At 27.5% G+C, this 24,406-nt stretch overlaps 1 protein-coding gene across 1 annotated transcript; it reads left to right on the plus strand.

The window, feature by feature from the left end:
* Window positions 1-456: 456 nt before the first annotated feature.
* LOC123296628 (protein SCAI) lies at window positions 457-16,510 on the plus strand. The gene is made up of 8 exons (XM_044878182.1): window positions 457-592; window positions 2,307-2,489; window positions 7,887-7,985; window positions 8,320-8,574; window positions 10,058-10,482; window positions 11,716-11,973; window positions 12,458-12,628; window positions 16,266-16,510. Exons 1-8 carry the CDS (start codon window positions 495-497, stop codon window positions 16,508-16,510), a joined length of 1,734 nt encoding a protein of 577 aa, XP_044734117.1. The 5' UTR covers window positions 457-494.
* Window positions 16,511-24,406: the final 7,896 nt, after the last annotated feature.

Raw genomic sequence — 24,406 nt, forward strand, 5'->3', positions numbered from 1 at the left:
CGCCGTTAACATTAGCAACCATGGATATCATGTTCACAAGACAACAGCGCACGCGTTGTTGGTAGCCATATTTAGTGAAAAGCACGTCGTTCGTTGACGTCTATTTTTTCGATTTTTCGTTTACCCATACTATTAACAAAACTGTGTTGTGTGAAAAGTTGAACAAAAGAATATCATTAACCAAATAAATAAAAAATCATTTAAACTTTTGTGGTGAAAAATGTAAAACATCAACGGAGAAAATTTATCCAGAAAATATTACGAAAAAAATTTTTTTTTGTTTTTCCGTAAAATTATATACACGCAAGTAAAAACGCCACCACCGAAAAAAAACACACTACTTGGAAAATTATGTAGCATTTACATTTGGATTAATCATCTAAATGGGCTTATATGTGTGACAGAGTGTCTATATGGTTTTTCACCATATAACACTTTTCCACAAAAAATTTCATAACAAAATCCAGAAGAAACATTTATATATTTTTTAAGAAATGGTAGCCATGGCGAGTATGGACGAGCATGAACGAAAAATTGTTATTGAATTTTGTCATTTATTAGAAAAATCTAAACAATTATTTAATGGATTACGGTAAGTTTTTCCTACAAAAATTAATTTTTTTTCATTCAATAAAAAATTTTAACATATTGCAGAGATATAGGGATTTTTATGTTTTTCCTAAATTTTCTTTCAAGTGTTTTTTTCGTTTAATATATTGGTATCACTTGTTTGTCACAGATAATATTGAATTTTATTATTATATTTTAAATAAATAATCCAAATTTTCAAAATTATTCAAGCAATTCTTTTATATTTTTTTTTTAAATTTATCAACTCCTAGAAAAATTGACAATTCCATATTTTTCAATTTTATAAATAAAAATGTAAAAAAATCTTATGACATCATATTCTAAAAATTTATGAAATGTTCTCTGTAAATTATGTTTTGTAAAAAATTTTTAACCGCCCCCACAAAATAGAATATTTACCCTATATTAATAATGATGACTCATATTTGTATATGGGGTAAATGAAACCAAACCCTTCTGTCGTTTATAAATATTTTATAAGCGTCATCATATAGAGAGTCATTAAAAGTGATACTTAATTTATTCCCCCCTTTAAAATTTCCTACCAAAATAATAATTTATTGCTTAAGTCTAGTTTACACTAATCTCAAGTGTGTATTATAGCTTAGAAAACGCATCAAAAATTTATGACATACGCTTTATAAATATTAAATAATAAATACTTGCTGTACAATTTTATCTGTAATTTTGAACAATCTAAAAATTTATATATTTTTTAAAACTATAAAACTCGATATGTTGAATAATATTTATTCAACATATACTTATGTGTTTACATTGTTTATACATTGACATGTAATAAATATTTGTTTACCTTAACAGATTCATAATGTAAACCAGTTATTTTAATCGAATAACAGTTTTAACTTATTATATGTTTACATCGTTTACATTGACATAATTTTTAAGCGCTCGTTTACATTGACATAGTCTTAAAAGCACATTCTTTTGTTTACATTGACATTACTTTTAAATGTTTACATGTTTTGAAAAAAATAATTATCTGTATACATAATGTAAACTTTAATACATATGTTTACATTGTCTATGTTGACATCTTTTTATGTTAGGCTTATAAACATACTTTCTATATTATAGTTTTAATTATACAATATCAACATTGTTTACTTTGATAATGCAGACGATTAATCCACAATATAAAATTTATTTTTGTCTACATTTGTTGAATATATTTTAGAAAACAGTAATTTTTTATAGCTTAGTTAACCATTATATGACTGATGTATGTACTAATCAAAAATAGTATAAATTTTGCTATATTTTATATGTCTACATTCAACAATTCATCCTTTATCTTTAGTCTACGTTCAACATTTATCAAATTTTGTAATTAGTTAAATGTTACCTTTCAATTTAATAGAATTTTATTTTCTTGAACCAAAGTATAACTAAATATTATGTCTACATTTGTTTACTTTCATTCTTTTAATTAAAAGTTTTAATTTTTCTTCCATATAAGTATATTTTAAATTCTATAATGCGGAATAAATATTTTTTTACATTTTACCATGTTTACAATCAAGATTTACATTGTAATACTTAAATGTATACAAATTTTCAGGATTCATTCAATAATATAAAATCGAAATCACTGTCAGTAGTTTCTTTGGAATTATTTGAATGTAAACAAATGTAGACATATTTTTATAAAATGAAGATTAAAATATTTTTTCTTTTTTTTTTTGATGTAACAGAGATTTACCACAATATGGTCACAAACAATGGCAAGCATATTTTGGGCGTACATTTGATATTTATACAAAATTATGGAAATTTCAACAGCAACATAGGCAAACTTTAGATACAAAATATGGTTTGAAGCGATGGCAAATTGGTGAAATTGCATCGAAAATAGGACAATTATACTATCATTATTAGTAAGTTATTTATTTTATATTTAAATATTTTTTTTGGACAACCCGAACCCCAATTTGGACGCGATTCAAGAATCCAACTTCAGCGTTGATTTTTCTGTTAGTGTCATTTACTATTAATATGACTTGACGAAATGTTTCCTCTATCCGATACGCCTGGCTAATCGAACTATAAATGGAAGACTTTACTTAAAAATATAGAATTAAAAAGCACTTTTTCTCAAATAAAAAACTTCTAAATTATTCGAAAAAACATATTTTATTTTTTTATCATTATTTTTGAAGCTTCTTTTAATAGTAAAGCCACAAAATAACTGAAAATTCATGTTAATCTAAGGTGCAAGTTTGTATTTAATTGAGGCTCAGCACACACTAAAACAGCAAAACGTTGATAATCAAATATGGTTTTGTTAAACTAGAAAAACCTTTTAAAGTCTTAAGATATTTCGATCACGTAAAAATGAAAATTATACCATTTTATTTTATCAATCAATCACCCGATATCAAAGCGCAATAAACTTGTTAATATACTGGTCAAATATTTTGTCTTTTTACAAAACAATTTGTTTAATCAATGCATAAGTATAGGTTCCTATTACACTTATAGAGAAACAGTTTTAAGCTTTGGTTTACTCTAGGCCACATAAGGCTTGCTATATTTATTATAATTTACTATAATTGAAGAAAAATATTTAAAAATAAAACAAGTGTTCAAAAAAAATCTTAATAATCGAGGCTCGAATGTTTCATAAGATACGATTTTACTGTTACAAATAATTTCATAAAATATAAATCATAATAATATTGTGATTTATATTTATAAAGAAGTTTAACTGTATATAAATGATGGTTGCGTTCGTTGGTTGTATAGCACATGATGTAGGCGTCATTTTGGCTACCTGCCACGTGTTATGAATGTTGCACTAATTTCTTGTGCCAAATATGATACTTACTTGCATACAATATGATATAATATACATATAATATACCAAACCATATAATATTATGTTTCTGTTATATACAAGATGACCTAAGAAAAGTTGATGTAAGATTGAATTTACAAATTATTTACCTCACAATTTAGCAAATATTTAATATTAAACTAAAGAGACCCGGTTCGACTCCTGATATATGTGTGTAACAATTTTTTACACCAAAAATTTTGTAACTGAATTTTATAAAACACTTGCTGTGAACCACTCGCTTTGTTAGGCACTGTTAAAGAATGTTTTTGAAAAATTTGAAGTAGATACTCCCTTTTTTCACCTCTTTAAGGGAAAAATTTCGAAAAATGCTTTTTTATCGAATGCCTACGTCATATAAGGAACACATCTCACAAGTTTCAGGTCTCTACAATCAGTGGGTTAGACTGTGCGTTGATCCGTCAGTCAATCATTCAGGGCAAATAATTTTACATATATATATATAGAATATAGATTACAATAATTGTTTTCATTTTAATTTGGGTCACTATGTCGTTTAAGTATCGTTTTACAAACAAAGTTCACAGCAAATTTTATATAAAAACTAGGAAAACTATCGCAATTACAAAAGAGTACGGGAGCAAATATGGCCCAAAGCATTAAAATGAAAAATAAAGTAGGTATCTTTTGTCTTTTTATTCAATGAAAAAATCAGCTGATTTTAATAGCTATGGCTTACATTTTTTGTACTCATGGCACTTATATATTACCGTTAAGATTCCATAGTTTACGTCATTGTAGCATATTAAATGTATCGTCAATTATAATTGAAAGAGATTGACGTTTAAAATGCACAATTTGTGTACAAAATTTAATAAACAAACATAAATTTATAAATAAACAAGCTCTTTATGTGAGTACGACCATTATGGTCCACACATTCTACTTCCTAAATGATAAAAATACTTTCTACTATTGCCAAAAACAATTATCGTAAATATTTCTCAAAATATTAGTTTTACAAGGAAAAAATTAAATTTTAGTTTAAGTGATTTTCTACAATTTTAATAACTTCAAATTTCCAGTTTTATAATATTAATAGAAAAGTTTCATTTTTATCCTTCTTCCCAACGCCATTCCTATTTCAAATTTTCTTGATGATATTTTGCAAATCTGAAATCGCGATCACTTTTCATTTATAATAAATTATGAAGGAAAAAATTCCCCAGAATTACACACACATAAATGCGTGCACACAGAAATCAATCTAAAAGTGGTGTTAATACATTGTCTTGACCATGAACAGTAAAGATATATGTTGAAATTTTCGACTTCGATTTCCGCATTGATTACAAAAACTTTCTTATACTTTGAAATTACTAATCAATTTTTTAGCTTTATTAAATATTAAATTTCTTAAATTAGATATTTTTGATTTTTCATTTTTTTTAAATTTTATGAAAAATTTTACTTCTAGGTTTCTAGGTTTTCTTTAACTTATAATTCCCAGGGTAAATTTAGAAAAAATTTGTCAGATTGCACACATCCTTTGCCGAACTTATGCCACCGTTTATAAGACACTCTGTATACATTGGGAACATTCAAAAAGATTTTATTATTTTAACAGTAATTCTTTTAATTTATTAAAAAAGTTTTATTAATATAATTCCTGATATGAAATTAATATGACCACTTCAAAACCTCTCTTAAACTTAATATGTTCCACTAATGAGTTTTTATTTTTGATTTATTAATATGTGAATTTACAGTTAGTTATAATACGATTTTTATATTCATAATATTCCAGTTGCATATAGAATTAAAAAAGAAATAACAGGATAAAATACAATTCCTTGAAGTTCTTAATTTTTTTTTTTTTGTAAAATTAATAGTTCTGGAACATCTTGAAAAATATATACGTATTACCCGTAAAATACAGTTCTGCTTCCCTTAATCTACAGTACCCTGTACAAATAATTAAATAAACAATTAATATTTATAACAAATAGAAAAATTCAATTTTTTTTACAAGTAAATAATACTAAATAATTTTGGAATAATTCCAGTAAACAATTTTTTTTCATACGCATTATGCTAAAGAAATCTAATTGTAAGCCAAAATTCTTTTTAGTATGTTAAACATATTCCCACCAAAAAAATGCCGTATACGAATTTTGGCTACAGTAATATTGAGGAAAAAAATTTATTTCTTAAGGAAACTATGTTACATATTTTCTTAATTTATCATAAAATAAAACATTGTATAATATCAAATATTCATAAACTCATGTTTTACAGATGAAAAATCATTGCCAATAAATAAATTATTTTCAATTTTGTTTATTACAAAAAACTCTTATTTAATATTTCTATAAATTTTAAAAATTTTGTATCTTAAAGAAAAAAAAAGCGTAGCAATTCCCTGCTTGAATAAACTATTTAAAAAACCAAATAGCCCAATTTCGTAGGAAAAGTATAAAGACTAAAGTTTAATTTTCCAGGTATTTCAATTCACCAAAAATATTAAAGAGGAATAATTTCAATTCCGAAAATAGAAAATATTTAAAAGCTATTATATTACAGTAACTTTATACATTACAGTCTGCATCAAATCCGGTAGTTCTGATTTTTTGGAGACTTGTTTATGATGTTATTCCAATGAATAATCTATGTTTGTGACCTCGAGCGCAGAACGCAACTTTGCCAAAATAGAAAAATCCGTGAAAATTTCGGAATTTGGCTATTATAACCCTAAAGGACTAATTTTTTGATAAAACCTTTTCGGAACGTTTTTAAAGTAGACTAAATTTGATACAATAATTGCCAAAATCAGAAAAAAAAAACAGAAATTTTCACATGTTTTTCGATTTTTGACAAAGTTGCGTTCTGATGTATAAACTTACTTCGATAAATTTTGAAAAGCTTTATCTCGGAAAGTATTGGGTCTACAGAGTCCATTCTTAGCGCATATTGTGGCAAATTTAGTCTACATTAAAAACGTTCTGAAAAGATTTAATCAAAAAACTAGTCCTTTAAGGCTATAATCGCCATATTTCGAAATTTTCACGGTTTTTTCGATTTTTGGAAAGGTTGCGTTAGGCGCTCGAGGTGACAAACTTGGATTATTCATCATAAAAAAGTCTGCAAAAAATCAAAACTACCGGGTTTTATGCAGACTACCCAAAACTTTCGGCAAGGTTACTTTATTATTAGAGGTTAAAAAAACTGTGTATTTTTTCTTATTCCAACAGCAACAAAGATAATTTATATAAAGCCTCCAAGAAAATTGTTTTTAAATATATTCCCAATGACAAATCAATCAATATACAAGACTCACTAAAGTTGACTGAGCTCATTATGTATGACTTTCTGTATTCGTGCTAACACTTAAACAATATTTTTTTGTCTAATTAAGTTTCAAAGTTTCAAGTTTTCAACTTTTATATTAAAATTTATAATTGACATTGTTTTGATTAATCCTTTTTCAAAAGCTTAAGTTGTCATCTTTAGTTGATTTAAAGTATTTTCTGTCCTAAAATAATTTTTATTCTATAAGCGTGTGGTAACATCCATCACTCAAGGCTCGATAGTATAGTAAAAGTCCATTATACAGCATTTCTCTCTATTTTTTTAACATATTTTTTAATTTTAGAGAATACTTCTTTTTAACCGACTTCTAACAAAAAAGGAGGAGGTTATCAATCGACTGTTTTTTTTTTACTTGTGTTACCTCAGAACTTTGGACTGGGTGAACCGATTTTGATGCTTCTTTATCTATTCTAAAGCTGGTGCTCCCCGTGTAGTCATTTCCTTTTGGCCCAGTTCTATAAACGGCATCCATGAGAAAACCTTAAAAGTATTAAATTTGCATTAAGTATGCACGGCAAGAGAATAACTCAATATAACGCCAACCAATTTCGATTATCCTTTTTTGACAAATTAGTCAGTGTGCTTCAGATTCACTAAAAATCACAAAATAAGAAAAACTTAAAACATAAATCCTACTTCAAAAGAAAAACTTTTCCAAAACAAATTGATATGCACTAAAAAATAACGACAATATAATATGGTTAAAATTATTGTTATTTTTCGAATCGGTGTTAGCCAAGCTAATGTAGAAAACTGTTCTGTCAGAGTTGTTTCCTTGGCTGACACCGACTCCAAAAGTAATAATAATTTTAACTACATTATATTATTAATCGTTATTTTTTTACTTTTTAGTGCATATTAATTTGTTTTGGAAAAGTTTTTCTTTTGAAGTCGGTTTTATGTTTTAAGTTTTTTTTATTAAAAGTTCAGAACATAGTTTTTTTCCCATTCCATGTAGATATAATTTAGATTTCCAACAAATGGAATTCATTAAAATTCATCGATGTTTGAATCTGGATAGTACTAAGTTGATTAAGCTTGAAAAAATAATTTAATATGTAAAAATTTTTTAAAAAAAAGCTTCTAATATGCTTTTTCTTTTTTTCAGTTTAAGAACTAGCGAAACAAATTATTTAAATGAAGCTTATTCATTTTATGCGGCAATCAGAGGACGAGCTTACTATTCTAGAGCTTCAAAAGAAGACAGGTAAAAATAAAAATTCAATAAATGAAGCGGATAGAACCATAATGAACCAAGTTACATTTTTATAATTGTGAGAAAAAAAATTTTTGATTTATCTTATTAAAATTTCTAAAAATAAATTCTTCATGAAGTAAAAGTTTGAGATTTCTGAAAGAAAATGATGACAAATGGCTTTAGTATGGAAGAATTACGCTTTTTTCGTGCGCACATGCCAAAATGTTCATTTTAAGAAAAATGATACTTGGATCATTATAGTTCTACTATTGTCAAATATAGTCAACCTCGAAATAAATCCTTAACAAAATCAGTATTAATAGTAATTTTTTTAAAATTTTAGATCCGATTTAATGGTAAAAAAATTACGTTATTATGCACGATTTATCGTTGTATGTTTACTATTGAAAAAAATGAAATTAGTACGTGAACTTGTTATTGAATTGGATAAACAAATCGCCGATTATACAAGCACATATGAACCAGACGATCAAATTGAATGGAGTTTAGTATTAGAGGAAATTAAAAGTTTTATTAAAGCTGATGCTATGATTTCAGTGTTACACGCGGATAGTAATCCAATTGTATTATCACATAGGTAAGTTATTCTGAATTTATATTCCATCAAAATCGAAAAAATCAAAAATGGGAAACTAAAAAATATGAGAATTCATATTCTTTTTAGAATCTGATAAATATTTCCCTATGTAACAGAGATCCGTAAGGTATAAATATGTTAAAAGCTCGGAATCCAGGGATAGTCAATGAATCTTTATAAAAACTGTTCGATTGCATTTTTTAAAGCTTACTTAAAGAAGTTAAAAACTTCTCTTGGGGGTGGAAAAGTTTATGTTAAAAAAGATAACGGGAATCGATAGAAGGATAAATTCTAAGCAAAAAAAGTTATTTAAGTATATTTCGAAAAGTCAAAAACTTCCGAGTTTTTGGCGATTGAAATTCGGAGTATTTAACGTCAAATAACTGATAAATTTGAAGTTTTTTGAAGAAAAAATATGGTACACTTTTTAAAATACTATAAAATACCATGAAAATGGGAAAAGTTATAAGTCATTTGTATGAAAATTGACGGAGTTATAATGAAAGTAAGGTTTTTCGTACTTTTCTTTTTATGTTATATTCAGCACAAAAACTGATGAATTAACCACGGGAACAAAAATTCACTTTATTTAGGTACTGACAACATGTTCAAAAAGTTCTAGCAGTTTCGGATACATATTTTTTTAAATATTGCAGTTTAAATGCAAAAAAAAAAATTCGAAAATTACAAAAAAATGTCTTTATCGTTAAATTACTCGAAACAAAAATTACAGAAAATACACTTCTAATCGTCAAATGATTCGTCAATTTTCGTAGTCAAAAAGAGAGGGTCGAAAATATCAAAAGGGTCTAGTTTTTGTATTTTTTGGATCAAACATGGTTTTTATTCAAATTTGCAATTATCCCTTTTTCAATGTTCTTCAAAAAATCGAAAATATCATTTAAAAGAAATTGGTTTTGGAATTTGATGAAACTTGGTACATTTAATTTCAAAAAAGAAACGATCGGATTATTTTAACAACTTATTTGGTATCTTCTTTGTATACAAATATGCTGGTATTTACCTCGAAAAGGGGCTTAGAATGCCACTCGCATCAATAGCTAAAATTACTCTATAAAACATTTATAGGTCCACTCCAATAGTTCTTATTCACATTTATTTCGCAAAAAAACGATTTCTTTTTATTACATAAGATGAATGTTGACGTCCTTTTCATTATCGATGCAATTACATATTATAGTACAAGTTTATATCAAATTCTCGGCGATTTTTCGAGTCAATTATAAATTTTAGCTAAATAACTAACCCATTTAAGATTTGCCAAGCATTTTCCGTTTTTTATTGACATAAATGACGATCAGAGTAGGAATATTATCGGAGTAGGCTAGAAACGTTTCTCGGAGGGTTTCTAACACTTGATGCGACTATCGTCTAGATGAGAGTATCGATTCATTTTTCGGTATATTATAAAATAGGTGCTTGTCTATAAGTATGCTAATTTATTTTAAAAATTCAATTTCAGGTTAAGTCCATTAACAACTCCTCCAGTAGAAAAATCACAATTTATGAATTTAACACTACAAGAAATCTTAATAATAGGCAATTGCACAGATCAAGTAAAATTTTCTGAATTAACAATGGACATGTTTCGTATGTTACAAACATTAGAGCGTGAGCCACAAGATGATTTTAATCACATATACGATGCATCACCAGCACCTGGGCGTATGCCATACGCAATGCCTGGATCAAAATGTTATCCAATGGAGAATGGTGATCGTCCAAATAAACGGGATAATCCACATAAGTATTTATTATATAAACCGAGTTTAAGTCAAGTTCTGGTATTTTTAGCAAGTGGTTTTAAAGAGTTGCCAGCGAACGGTGCACTATTGTTGTATATATCAGCAGATGGATGTTTCTCGACAACTAAACATCCAGAGGATAGTAAGTATTTTCAATTTGTTACTTTCAGGTTTCATACCGTAATCCACGTCGTATGACTTTTGAAAACAGAAACACACAAGTTGAACAATATCAAGATTGTAATCGAATTTATTAAAAACTTCATCATATTTCATCCTTGTATGACATCCTGTATTGCACTACAACTTTAAGAAAATATCGGCTTAGCGATCCAATACTTGCGAAAGTATTGGATCTAGGGTGAATCAATGACCCACACATTATTGTAAACCTATCCAGGCTTTTTTGCAAATCACTACAAAATAAATTATTCGCCCGAGAATATAATTTATTTACAAGTATATATATTTATTTTGTTTTTTTAAGCTGTATTTTCCAAGAATAACACCGAAGACAATACCCCATTGGTCTCCCAATTTTCTTTCATTCTACTTCGCAATTCAAATTTATTAAACTACTTCTATTTTAATAGTGCTTGCGCTTCTAGTGACTTATCGAAATTTTAATCCTTTAATTGAAGTTTTCGATTCCTAGATGTGAATTTAAGTTACTTTTGTGGTTTTTTTCTACTAGATTTTACCTATCGAAAAGGTTGTTTTTTTTTTCATTTGATTGGCACTAATAGTAATATATCAATGGTATCTTGCCTTAATTTTTCAATGCTAGACAAAGAAATAAACAACATGGAGCGTCCTGTAATCATCCAAAATATTATGATCCGAGACTATCAATGAACCAGAAACTTTACTCTCATTATTCCATATACTATTCATATATTTATTCTAGCGGATAAACAAAATCTTATTTCTTGATATTCCGTCATTTGATGCTGATTTCTCAAAATTCAAACTTCCCCTTGACCGATAACAAGTTTTTCCGGAAACCAAAATTATCAGTTGATGCATTCCAGTTCTATTAGGCTATTACCTTTGCTGAAAACAATATTTTGACACTTATATGGCGCACGACTGAAAATTTAATATTCTAAGAACGATAATCCAGGTTTCAAATTCATGTAGTGATAGTCTATATAATTTATATACAAAATCCTCTCTATACCGGTACAAAAAAGGAATTCTGGATTAATATTCTCGCTCCATTAAAAAATAAAGTTTTTCAAAAAAAATCACAGACTTAGCTTCTTTCGGAGGCAAGTTTCCGTGCATCAATGATTAATAATCAATTGTTTACCTGTTTGTTTTAATTAGATATAACCTGTACATGTTATTATTTGTAATAATTGCAATATTTCAGTGGGTTACGACTTGGGCGGTGTCCTTACATGCAGCAAACGTGATGGTATGGTTGTGGAACAGCATACAAATAAAAAAGGACTACAAATCAAAGAAATGCATTGTCTATATCCGGGTGATTTATATCCATTCACACGACGACCGCTATTTGTGATTGTCGACAGTGATAATAGTTTTGTATTCCAACATATACCCAGATACTTTGGGCAGCCGTTAGTTACATTAATGTCACCTCAGGATACACCACCAGCCTTTCAAGGTAAGAACTTTACAATCACAATTTAGAATTTTTTTTTATAAAAACTATCCTAATAAGGATAAAAAAGATATTTTAAAACAACTTCATTCTTTCGAGAATAAATTAAAAATTTCTTAAAATTTGAGATTTTAGCTGTCTATTTTCGACCTCGATATAATTCTATTCAAACTGTAGACTTCAATGGAAAACGCATATTACGTATTTTCATTTGAACAAATAAAAGGAAACGAAAAAATTACACAGAAGGCATGATTCGAACTCGGGTCCTCTAGATATCCGGTCTAGGACCTAACCGAGCCCGTCACTCTCGTTCTATATGAGTGACACAAATTATATGTAACGTGTTTGTGTCTTCATTCTATTTGTGTATATAGAACACACAAACGTTTCGCATAAACAAATATATTTAAAGCGAGAAATAGAGGCAACCTAATTGTCACTATCTAAAATTTAAATATTAATTTATTTTATTCCTATTTTTTAGATCAGCAGCATAACGGATCATTATTTACGTTATTCCTTCATTCACCGTTAACAGCATTCTGTTTTTGTTGTAATCTTGTCAATATTCCAATTCATCATTGGGAACGGTGCCAAAGTTATATCGATCGTTTTGTTACCGAAGCATCGCGGTTATTTACAAGATCGCGAATGGGTAAGTTCAATCATTTTAATAATAATACAAGCCGCTAATCCAGAAAATTTTAAGAGTGAGTAATATAAAGTTTTTATGAGCGTGATTTGAATATTTTAATATTTTCATGCACTTACCTTTCCGTTTATTTTGTTGTCGTTGCCTACCCTTGTGGAAATAAATCTGTTTTGGAAGTCATAATATTTTATTTGAAATTCAGAAAAGGGATATGTGAAGCAAAACTATCTCTGAAAGAGTCTGAAATTAATTATTGTAGGAGTTACTATTATCATATTGAATACTTATAATAAACGGTCCGAAACATCGGACAAGACTTTATTATATTATAAAATTGATTATTCTTGTAATATTGAAAGCAGCCAATTGTAAGAATTATTTAAAAAGAAGTAATGAGGAACAGGCTTAGGTATTTATTGGATTTAATATAATATTTAGAAGGATGTAGTTTGGTAAGGGTGAGGTTAAGCAAAGATTACCAAGTTACAAAAGTTACATTTTAAATAATATTTGATCAATTTTGGGTAGGGTTGATTTGACCACTTTTGACGATTTCACCCCCTCCGGCTACACGGCTACAGGGGGAGGCGCCCAGAGGGGAGCTATATCAAACCTAGGACCTTGTTGATATAAACAATGATACGAAGTTTCACTACTATCCCCCCTCAGCCTCTCCTTAGAAAATCCCATTTTCCTGTATTTGGAAAGGTTTTCTCTAAGGTGTCTTATAGCAATCCTAGGAACACCTTAAGGTCTAGCCCTGAGCCTAGTTTAGCCTCGTTAAAGCCGTTTTTGAGAAAACCCCAAAAATCCTGTTTTGGCCTAGAGGGAAGTACTGTTGAAAAAAGTTCTAGGGAGAAATGAAAAAATCGTCTGGAATTATGACCAAACTGAACCTATGTACCGAGTTTGTGAAAAATCGGTTGAAAAATTGAAGGCCTTAAAAACGTGTATTTCCGTTAAAAACCCGATATCGATTTTTTTTCGCACAATTCTTTTTATAATAAAATATTAAATCAGTTTGTCTGACATATTTATTACCTCTGGAGAAAAACCGTTTACAGGATATATACATAAGTATTTTGTAAACGATTTTGATCTGGAGAAAAACCGTTTACAGGATATATACATAAGTATTTTGTAAACGATTTTTATCCAGAGGTAATAAATATGCCAGTAGATTTACAAAATTGTATATACCAATATATATACATGATGTCGACATTTCTCTTGTGCGAATGACCTTATATTTATTATAAAAATGAATTATTAAGTAAATTAAGGGTTATAATTTCGAAAATGTACCCAAGCTAAACTATGCTCAAAGTTTAGCAAAACAGTTTAGCTTGCGTACATTTTCGAAATTATGGGCCTTAATGTACTTAATAATTCATTTTTATATTAAAAAGGTCATTCGCGCAAGAGAAATGTCGACATCATGTATATATATATTGGTATATACACATTTATTACTGACATATATATAAATATATGTTGGAATTTACCACATCAGAGGTAATAAGTCAGAATGCCTCAGTAATCTAATCTCCTGACAATTTTTTTTTTTATAGGTATATTTGAATTCAATATAATTGAAGTGTAACACCTACAGTAATTAATTTTTGAAAAATGCGAAATGTTTTAAATTTTATTGATCTTTGAAAATCTCAGAAAAAGTTTTACTTTATTATGCTAATTTTAATTTAACTCAAAGAGCATAGGATAGAGGAGAAGCAGCCCATATGAGCTAATGTAAAATCGTAGTATACGAGTTTCAGCGCCTCTACCGAGTCAGGCTTTCAAACTTAATAGTTAATAGTCACCCCCGCAAAGTAGTTAAACTTAATAGCCATACCCGCAAAGGCCGACAAACTTAATAGTTGATCGCCTCAGACTCCAGATGTCACTTATAATTATACTTCTGCTTCTTGTCTATCCTATAGTCTTTGATTTAACTAATTTTTCATAAAATCTTTCTAGGAGAATATTTCTTCCGAAAGAATCTCAATCCATTACCATTTTCTGTCATAAAATGATGGATTAATAATTTATTTGATATTTTCAGACTGTTTATGACTTTTTCATAGATAGTTTTACTTTTCATATTCTTTTTCTGAATTTCAAATTAAATATGACTTCCAGAACAGATTTATTTCCACAAGGGTTATAGTTGTTGGACTATTTGTGATTTTCTGAAAAATTTGGTTTCTTTTGCGATTTAAACACAAATTTCTGTAACATCAAGTGAAGTTCCTTCGGGATGCCATCCTTCGTATTGGATTTTAGGCAATATTTCAGAAAATACACATTCAATCGTTAAATGCACTCGATTTTTGGATTTAAGGGATCAAAATTACTCCCGTTCGAAAAATGTTTAGTTCAATAGCAAAAATTTTGAAAATTGAGTAAATCTCAAAAAAACATTGTTTCGGAATTTAATGCTAATTCTTACATACAAATTTTGTCTAAAACCTTGTACAAAAAGCTTTTATTTCTAACAAAGTCATGATATATTTTTAAAAAATATTCATCTTACCGTCAAATTACCCGGTTGTTTATATTTTGTGGATCCTAATTACCATAAATAATCTAAAAACATGAAAATGTGGTTGATTTTGCAATTAAACAAGATGTTTCTAAACCTCTATATAATAAGAAATTGCGTCGGCATATTATCCCCTATGTAGTATGTCGCATTTAAAATGCAGAATCCCTCATATTTTCGTTATTTATAGAAATATCGATATGAAATTTTGCACAGTCATACAGGGTGATGGGCCACATTTTTTAAGGTATCTAACCGAAACTTTAAACTCAGCCTACTACAAATTGACAAATATAGAGCCGATATTCATTATTTTGCCTAGCGTCAGAGAGGGCTAGAGATATCGAAAAAAATTATTAGAAAAAGTTGCTTAGAATATTTTCTTATACGAATATTCCGATTTTAATGATAAAATTGGCATTTTAAATATTTTTATAATTCTGGTCTTTACTAAAAATTGTTACAAGTTTATTGAATATATAACCCTATTAAATTATCAAGTTGTGCAGTTTTTACATTCTATAGCATACTACTTATAAAACTAAAAAATAAACTTTTATAACTAGTGTGTTATGGAATGTAAAAACTGGACAAATTGATAATTTAATAGTGTTATGTATTCAAATATTTCAATAATGTATACGATCAGTATCTTATTCGTCCAACCGTCAGGGTTATTTCTCGATTTCTGTAATTTTGAGTAAAACTTACTCTAGAAAATAATATTTATCCAAATCAGAAACAACAAAATTTTTCCGATATTCACAATTTTCTTGAAGTATAGTCTTTAAAAAATGTCATTGATTCCATTCTAACTAAGAACTATCCGGGTATATTATGGGTTAGGGCTAAGGACTTCGAACTATTTGCTCATTACTTAAAAAAGTTAACTTGCAATTAGTTTGACTACCATTCTCTGGATCCGCGAATGAAAAAGGTTATAAGTATGATTCCCCCACAGGTTTATATTTTACTGTCTCAAACATTAATTTCACTGAAGTTAACAAAATTGTCTCTAAATGATATTTCAGTTTCTGCAAATTCAATTTTCAATAAATTTCACTATGTTACATACGTAATTGTAATTTTTTCTAGAACCATCATATCTACAATTCTTTGGTGATGATTTTCTACGTTTACTACTATTACGATATATATTCTGTGATGTAGTCTTACACTTACATAGAGGTTTTAAAGGTCGTCAATATCGTCCCCGTTGTCAACCACCACTACCTGAAGCTGAACTACTCGAACATCCTGCCTTACAACATTTAGTATTGGATTTAGCAGCACATTTAGAAGTACGCGGTCATTTTCTAGAGAATCATGAGCTAGACTGATCGAGGACGTCGTCTCCGAGAGGACGTTATTATTATGAGTTCACATGGTGGTATATTGGTTATGAAATCTTGATACCATTTGTATTATTTATATGTGTACTCATTGCCTTTTGGAGCGATATATTTACGTCAACGTTTTTTATAATTTGGACACCTACGAAGGTTTTTCGGATACAACATAGTACAGACATTATTCTTTATAATACTATGATACTTTATGATTCTCATTCTTATTCTTGTAGTAAAACAAAAAAAGGGCAACCGAGACAGCAGCAACTGAAATGTATTCATTATAATAATAATTATAATAATATTCATAATAATATAATAAATAATAAATTAATAATGCCGATTAATAATACAATAAACATTCATAATAACAAACAAATTAATAAAAACATAACAAAAACAAATAATATGACGTCTTCACTGGTGTATTTTTACAATATTCTGATCATCAATATTAGCCCATTATTATTATTGCATTATAACAAACATTTTTATTCTATAATTATTAAAAATGATTATATTTCGCTTCATAATTCTCAAAACTTTTATTTTATTATATCAATAACAACACGTTGGTGTCCCTAGAATAATATAAATATAAATATAAAGAAGAAAAAAAAACATTTTGAATTTTTCTGTTTTATCTGTTTTTTTTAAATAGATTTTTTTAATTTTTCTTCAGTTCACTGAAAAAAAAACTTTTACTTTTTACTAATACATAAAAAAAAATTAAAATTAATTAAATACTAAAAAATATGTTATATGTTACACTGACCGGTAGCAAAAGTAGGTAAACATTTTTTTTTTAAATAACAATTTTGTTTCGATAACTAGCATACTTTTTTGTATTAAATTTGTATTTGAAATTTGAGTTTATATAAAAAATAACAGAAATAAAATGTGGAAAAATTGAAATATCAAAATTTAATTAAAAAGCAAAATGCAATTTTTAAAAATATTAAATACTCATCTATTAAAGTCCCCGCTTGGATGACCTATCGTTTTTTATAAGGAAATAGGTAAAATATTTGTTTCCAAGATATGTTTTTGGTTAAAATCTCAAAGAACAAAGAACTGACTGTGTCCAGAAAAGCAGATAAAAAAAGTTCCGTTTGATAAAGATTGGTAATACCAAATTCATTTATAGGGGAGAAAAAACACTCGGTAACGGTAAAACGGTAAAAAATGGGTATATAATTTGTATATTAATGTGCTGTCGACAAAGCGTCTAATGTTTGAAACTGACAATAACCTGACGAGGAGTAAACTCTAGTCGTTCGTTGGAAGTGACACACAAAATTTTTCATATTTTCTTCTATTTTAAGCCACTACACAATCAGAATAGTTCAATCAAGCCAAAAACAGAGTAGAAGATGAAACACGAGTTTCATAAAAAAAATATTTTGATAAATGATTATCGAAATCCAATATTTCCGTTGATAGATGGGGTAAATTAAATCAACTTAATTTTAAATAAAATATGCATTTACCTACTTAAAGCTTTTTTTTTCAATATAGACGCGTAAAGAATATTTTTTCAAATAATCGTCAAAAAAAATCATCCAATTCCACACAACTCTTTTTCCAAAAGCTTTGTTCGGAGATCATTGTCAATTTTTTAGTTTTTAGGTACAAACAACAATACTTTCATCCAGATAAATTTATTGTTTCGTTGCGTTTTAGAAAAAAACAATCTTCGATTTCTGTTCTATTTTCTATACCGGTTAGTGTATATTAGTTATTATAATAACAAGACTTTTTACCGCTCAAATTTCAAAAAAAAAATATGTTGAGATTTATTATATTTCTCGCATGATTTTATGTAAAAAAATATGTAATCGATATACTTATAAAATATAGATTTTTCGATTTAAAAGATGTTCTGTAACAGAAGAAGAAAATTGAAAATATTAATAATATTTTTAAACAAAAAATTATTGAAAAACTAACAAGTATTCTAAATATTTTATTTTATTCTTAATATATTAACTTACTGCCCGAATGGCTGGAACCCAAATTACATCATCCTGGTTCATTAAAAAAAAAAAACAATTTAAATCGGAAAAAATCTATATTTGGAAAAAACAAATAATTCGCCATTAATGTGTTCAGACACATAAAATTTATCTTCAAAACAATACTCATATTAATTATGAAAAAAAAAATTGAAAATATTAATTATAATTACAATATTTATCAATTAATTATCAAATTCGATAAATTTATTAATTAAATAATATGTTTTGAATGGGAAAATGTTTGTAATTTCATTTTTGAATAAAGTAATACATTTTATGAAATTTTGAAACTCAAAAAAAAAGTTATTCACATAAATAATCGGATATTATCCGAATTCGTCAAACATTTTATCTACATTAATTCGTGCATTCGTGTCGATTGATTTTTCACATATTTACGAATTAATTTTACATTTTAATAATTTTAAATTAATATTAATTTCTAATCTCTGCCCGTTTGCAAGTTCATGTAGCCACAAAAACCAACCATTATCGAGCGATAACTAGAGCAATTTAATTATTTATTTTAAGTCAATTTTTCATAAAATGATTTATAGTAAAAAAAATGTTATTTCATGCATTTCAAAACAAAAAATCAAACAAAAAAATTTAAAAAAATATCAATAGAAATTCTTAATAAAAATTTAAGAAAATTATATAAAATACAATTAAAATATGTAATTAAAAATAAAAAAAAACTCAAGTTTGTGATATATCTATAGTTGCGAATTTCGCACGTTTACAAAAAATAAAATAAAATAAAAACAATTAAACATAAAAAAATTTTTAAAAAAACCAAAAAAAAAAAATTTTTAACGCCTGATTGTGCCGTGAATGTTCAATTTATTTAATTAACTAAAACAAACCACATCCAAGCACTTAGATTCTGTTTCTTTGTTTTAATTCGACATGAACTCATCCACAAAAGTTTGTAATCTAAAAAGTGTACATATTTCTTAGAAATAAATTCAACGTGCATCTTATTAGTATTAATATTGGTAAGAAAATAATTTTTTTATTATTTTCAAAGAAATTTTTCAAATAGGTAATTTTTTGTCAATTTTATGGAAGAGTTCATTTATTTGTAACTTAACTTAATTAATCCATGGTCCACTCGAAACACAAAAAAATTTTCACACAAAAATCTCACAATATTGCTCAAAGAAAAATATATAAATTAATTTTTATTTAAATAAGGAAAAATTTCGGGCAAAGTTTAAGAAAAAAAATTGTATATTAAGTCAAAACTATATATATATAAATATGTATAATAAAATTTTTTAATTTTGTAAATATTTTCGAGATAATCGAAGAAAAAATGTAGAAAATTTGTTTTTGGCAACGTTACATTAATTGCACGGAAAGTTTGGTATTATTATGTGCTTGTTGGGTTGTATTAATGTTTGCAATACAACGTTAGTAGCCCAGTTAGTTAATGCGTAACCAATTTCGTTCAGGGTATGCCTAAGGTAACGGGATCGATTCTCACCATCTCAACAATAATTGGGGCTGGTGTAGTGCATGGTATATGCATGAAGGAGGTGCACTCAGCCACTGTAAATAATTGAGGAGCTGATAATTGAAATTATCAGCGGAAAAGGTGATAAAACGCATGTATGGTGTCACAATGGGCTCTATAGCCTAAGTGTGTCCTTAGTGGACAGCCAATATAACCTAACCTAACCTAGCAATACAAAATAATTTTACCACGTTGAAAGTTTTTTACATTACAACCGCAAAATTGTTTAATAGACATTCCAAGTTTGGTTCCATAAAACGATAAAAATATAAATTTAAAACAATGTGACGCTGAAGCTAATTCAACTAAACGACTTTCCTTTTAAGCAAAATTAAAAACAAAATTGTCCAAAATATTGAGAAATTGTAAAAATTTATTAAAACACAGAAAAACTATTTGCAAACAATTCCTTTTTAATATGGGGGTTAGCATTCTTTGGGATCGAACACAAAATCATGGAATCGAACGAATTTATACAGCGTGTCTACTTAAGTTGGCTCCATATGAAAAGTTATTCTTTATAAAAATTTCAGTTTTTTTAAAAATATTAAAACTCAGCTATTCACTTCTGACATCGCATGTACAGAGTGTCCACAAATTGAAAAAGTTCGATAGGAATGTTAATGGGCATTTAGAAATGTAGATCATTTATAACAGATAATAAGGGAAATGGTACATAAGATAAGGGAAATGGTACATAGAGAAATACATAAGAACTTATTCCATATGGAGCCAACTTAAGTAGACACGCTGTATAAATAAACCTAACAAGCGCATGATTAGAAATTACTAGTAATTATTTTCAATTGAATAGCTTTATAAAAAAAAAGACAAGAAAATTAGGTTAATTCTTGCATAATTATAAAATTCACACTTATACAACGATAATGACAAAAAAAAAGAAATCACTTTTGTAATCAAAAAATTTAATTAAGTTCTTCCAAATTACAATTAATTAACATAATTATGTAAAAAAAAGATTATTAAATAAAATTTAATTTACGAATCTGAGTGCTTGATATATCATCAAATTCGTTTTAAATTTAGTTTAGTGCAATTATGGGTAATAACAAAAATTATTAATTTTGGAGCACAGCAAAAAAATGATTGAATTAAAAATTATTTTTCAGAGAAATAATTATTTTCGTATTCACAGTTTTCGCAGTCAATGACATTCAACAAAGAACAAATTTTTTTACTTAGACTTTATCACCAAATTAGGCGTCTTAAAGCAACGCATGTAAGCCAATTAAATTAATGTAGTTTGAAGAAAAGAATAAACTAAAAAAATGAGCGCAAATAGACATATTTATCCATCCGATCTTCAAAAACGAGTTTAACTCATTGGAACTTAATTAAATCATATAAAAGTTTTGCACCTTTCGTTATAATACTGTAAGATATTTAATTCCGCTTTTGAAATTAAATTTAGAAAGCAATTGAAGAAAATATTTCATGTCTAACTTTAAAAAAATACAATCCAAAAGTTTACAAAATATAATCAAAAATGCGTGAAATAATTTAATTTGAAATGTAAAAATCCAAGACCGGTGGTGGCTTAGAGGTAGCTGGTTCGATTACCGCCTGCTTAAGTATAATTTTATCAGATGAAAAACTTTTATAGCTGAGTCTCCGAAATAAAACCTTAATTGCATTTCACTAATTGAACGAAAAATTTTGCATGCCATGAAAAGTTTAGATGACTCTTAAATATATTTATATATATATATATCACTGAATCAAAATTTTTGTTAATAAAACACGGAATTATAAGTAAATAAAAAATTTCACTTCACAACAAAAATTGGCACATACAAATTTTACAAAATGTTTACAAGAAAAATTCTAAATTAATTTTCTGCATGTTTTTTTTAAATGAAAATGAAAATTAATCCAAAATTAAGTTAAAAATACATGGACACATGACAAACCTTTTTTAACCGATATTCTTAAAAGTAACAAATTTAGGAAATACGATTTTTTTTCTTACTATTATTTTAGGACAAAACAAGTGAAAACAAATAATTGACTGAGTTAATTATTGAAATACCATGTAAAGACAGTGTTAATTAGGCTACAACATTTTTTTTACGTCAAGTAAGTAAATAAAGATAGCCACTATTACACACAAAGTATCAACAGTATCTTTCTTCTCACTTCCTCAGTGGACATAGTATATGCTATGAACAAACAAACACATACACATTATATGTAATGTATCAATTTAAAATATATACAATACCTGTATTCATACTATACAATTTTTCTAACCTATTTTTCGCCCATACGGGTAAACAAAGAGGTTACGAAATATATTTAATTTTTGTTCTATCTCTCTTTACAAAATGGGCCCTGCATATCCAAGACCCAATTAACTTATGTTGCCCATTTACGAACTCGACCTCAATCTTTTCGTCCTAAGCACGCCGTAAAAACTTCAGCTTTATATCTATTTTCGTTTTTAAGTTATCATGTTGATACACGGACAGACAGACAACCGGAGATGATTTTATGAACACCTATACCAAAATTTTGTTCGTAGCATCCATATTTTTAAGCGTTACCAACTTGGGACTAAACTTAGTACACCTTGATATATTTCATATTTACATCAGGCATGGGCGAGTTATTCTAAGTTAAAGTCACCATTGTTATAGCTTTATTATGTGTCATAAACTTTGTTGTGTGTCTCTTTCCAAGTCCGCATTGCTCATAGAGGAGGAAGCAAAACGGATATACGACACTTCTACCTATCTCAGTTTCTCTAATAGTAATGAGATAGGTTAAAAAAAATGTTGTCTATCTGTCTTACTCGTATTTTAGGTTGTCATTTGTTAGGTTGCCACTACCTTACTCGTATGTTATGTTAGGAGTCCGAGAGACTTCTGTAAATCACGTCTGCCCATGACTGATTTACATTACATGGTATAATTACAGAGCAATCTCGTTCAGTGTTTGACTACTAACACGATCTTAGAGCAATCAATTCGAGAAATTCCGAGTCAATTCGATTAAAGTCGATGCAAAAACGGTATTTAACTCGGTTTTACATTACGCAATTATATTTCTAAAGTCCTGAAAATAATAATTTTGTTTTAATTTTTGGATTAATTTCCACTAATTTAAAATTAACAATAAATTTTAATTTCTACAAAACAAAAACAAAAACTGTTGTTTGAAGATGAATATTTAAATGCCCAATGCGCGTGCGTATTTGGAATGAATCATTCCACAAACAAACAAACAAACAAACAAAAACAAATTTAAAAAATACATATTATATTTATCAATTCTTCAGGGATAAGTCATCATTCCAGGATATAATTTCATTTAATTAATTGTTCCTACCCCCACCTCTCCCCAACAAAAAATAAACAAAATAATGTCTCTTTCAATATTAATTTTTATAAATAAAATCTTGTACATATAAACAAAACACTCTCACACAAAATATATATAAATACAACATTTCTGCTCACTCTTATTCTATCTCTCTCATCATCTTTCTATTACACACTTTCTCTATTTAATTACTTAGCTAGATTGTTAATTAAAGATAAAAATGATTAAGACGGAAAAAAAAGACGAGAAAAATTTCAAAATTACAAAATAGCTTATAAAATTATTATTATACATATTATTCCTAAAAACAAAGAAAAATCAATTATTATCATCATTACAATTAGTGGAGGCTCTGGATGGAGTTGAGTGTGCAAAATATGAGTATACCGCATTTTTCAATTGATTCTTGATCAGAAAAGGTTATATATTAATATTCTGGATACCCCCCCCCCTCCACAGAAACAGTTTTTTGAATCAAGTAAAAGTTACTCTAGGTTCCATTTTTAACGTCAAAAAGGCTTTTTGTGATTTTTTCGTAAACTTCTTCGTTTTCGAGATAGTAACAGTTTAATGTTTGGAAAAACTCCAAAAAAGCCATTTTAAAAGATGAAAAACGTGGCTAACAATTACATTTTTGAGCTTATCAAAATTCTAAAATAATGTTTGAACAGCCTTTAATAAAGATAATACAGGTTACTTCATTCTAGTGGCTCAATTTTCAATTCTTAAGAAGATGTTTAATTCCCATTATTAAGAATGAGTAAGACAGAGATACTAAATATTTCAGTCTTACACACTGTTATTAATAAGAATTATAACATCTTTAAAGAATTGAAAGTTGAGGCTTTAGAATTACAGAATCTGTAATTACTTTTCAAAACTTCATAAAGGATGTTCAAACATCATTTTAGAATTTTGATAAGCTCAAAAATGTAATTGCGAGTCCCGTTTTTCAGCTTTTAAAATGGCTTTTATGGAGTTTTTCCAAACATTAAACTGTTACTATCT

Source organism: Chrysoperla carnea, chromosome 3 (genome assembly GCF_905475395.1).
Source record: "Chrysoperla carnea chromosome 3, inChrCarn1.1, whole genome shotgun sequence".
Lineage (NCBI taxonomy): Eukaryota > Metazoa > Arthropoda > Insecta > Neuroptera > Chrysopidae > Chrysoperla > Chrysoperla carnea.

Coding starts and splice junctions, on each gene's coding strand:
- LOC123296628 (XM_044878182.1), top strand. CDS start 495: ATGGTAGCCATGGCGAGTATGGACGAGCATGAACGAAAAATTGTTATT. Junction 7,986..8,319: donor AGAGCTTCAAAAGAAGACAG/GTAAAAATAAAA, acceptor TTAAAATTTTAG/ATCCGATTTAATGGTAAAAA. Junction 12,629..16,265: donor ATTTACAAGATCGCGAATGG/GTAAGTTCAATC, acceptor AATTTTTTCTAG/AACCATCATATCTACAATTC.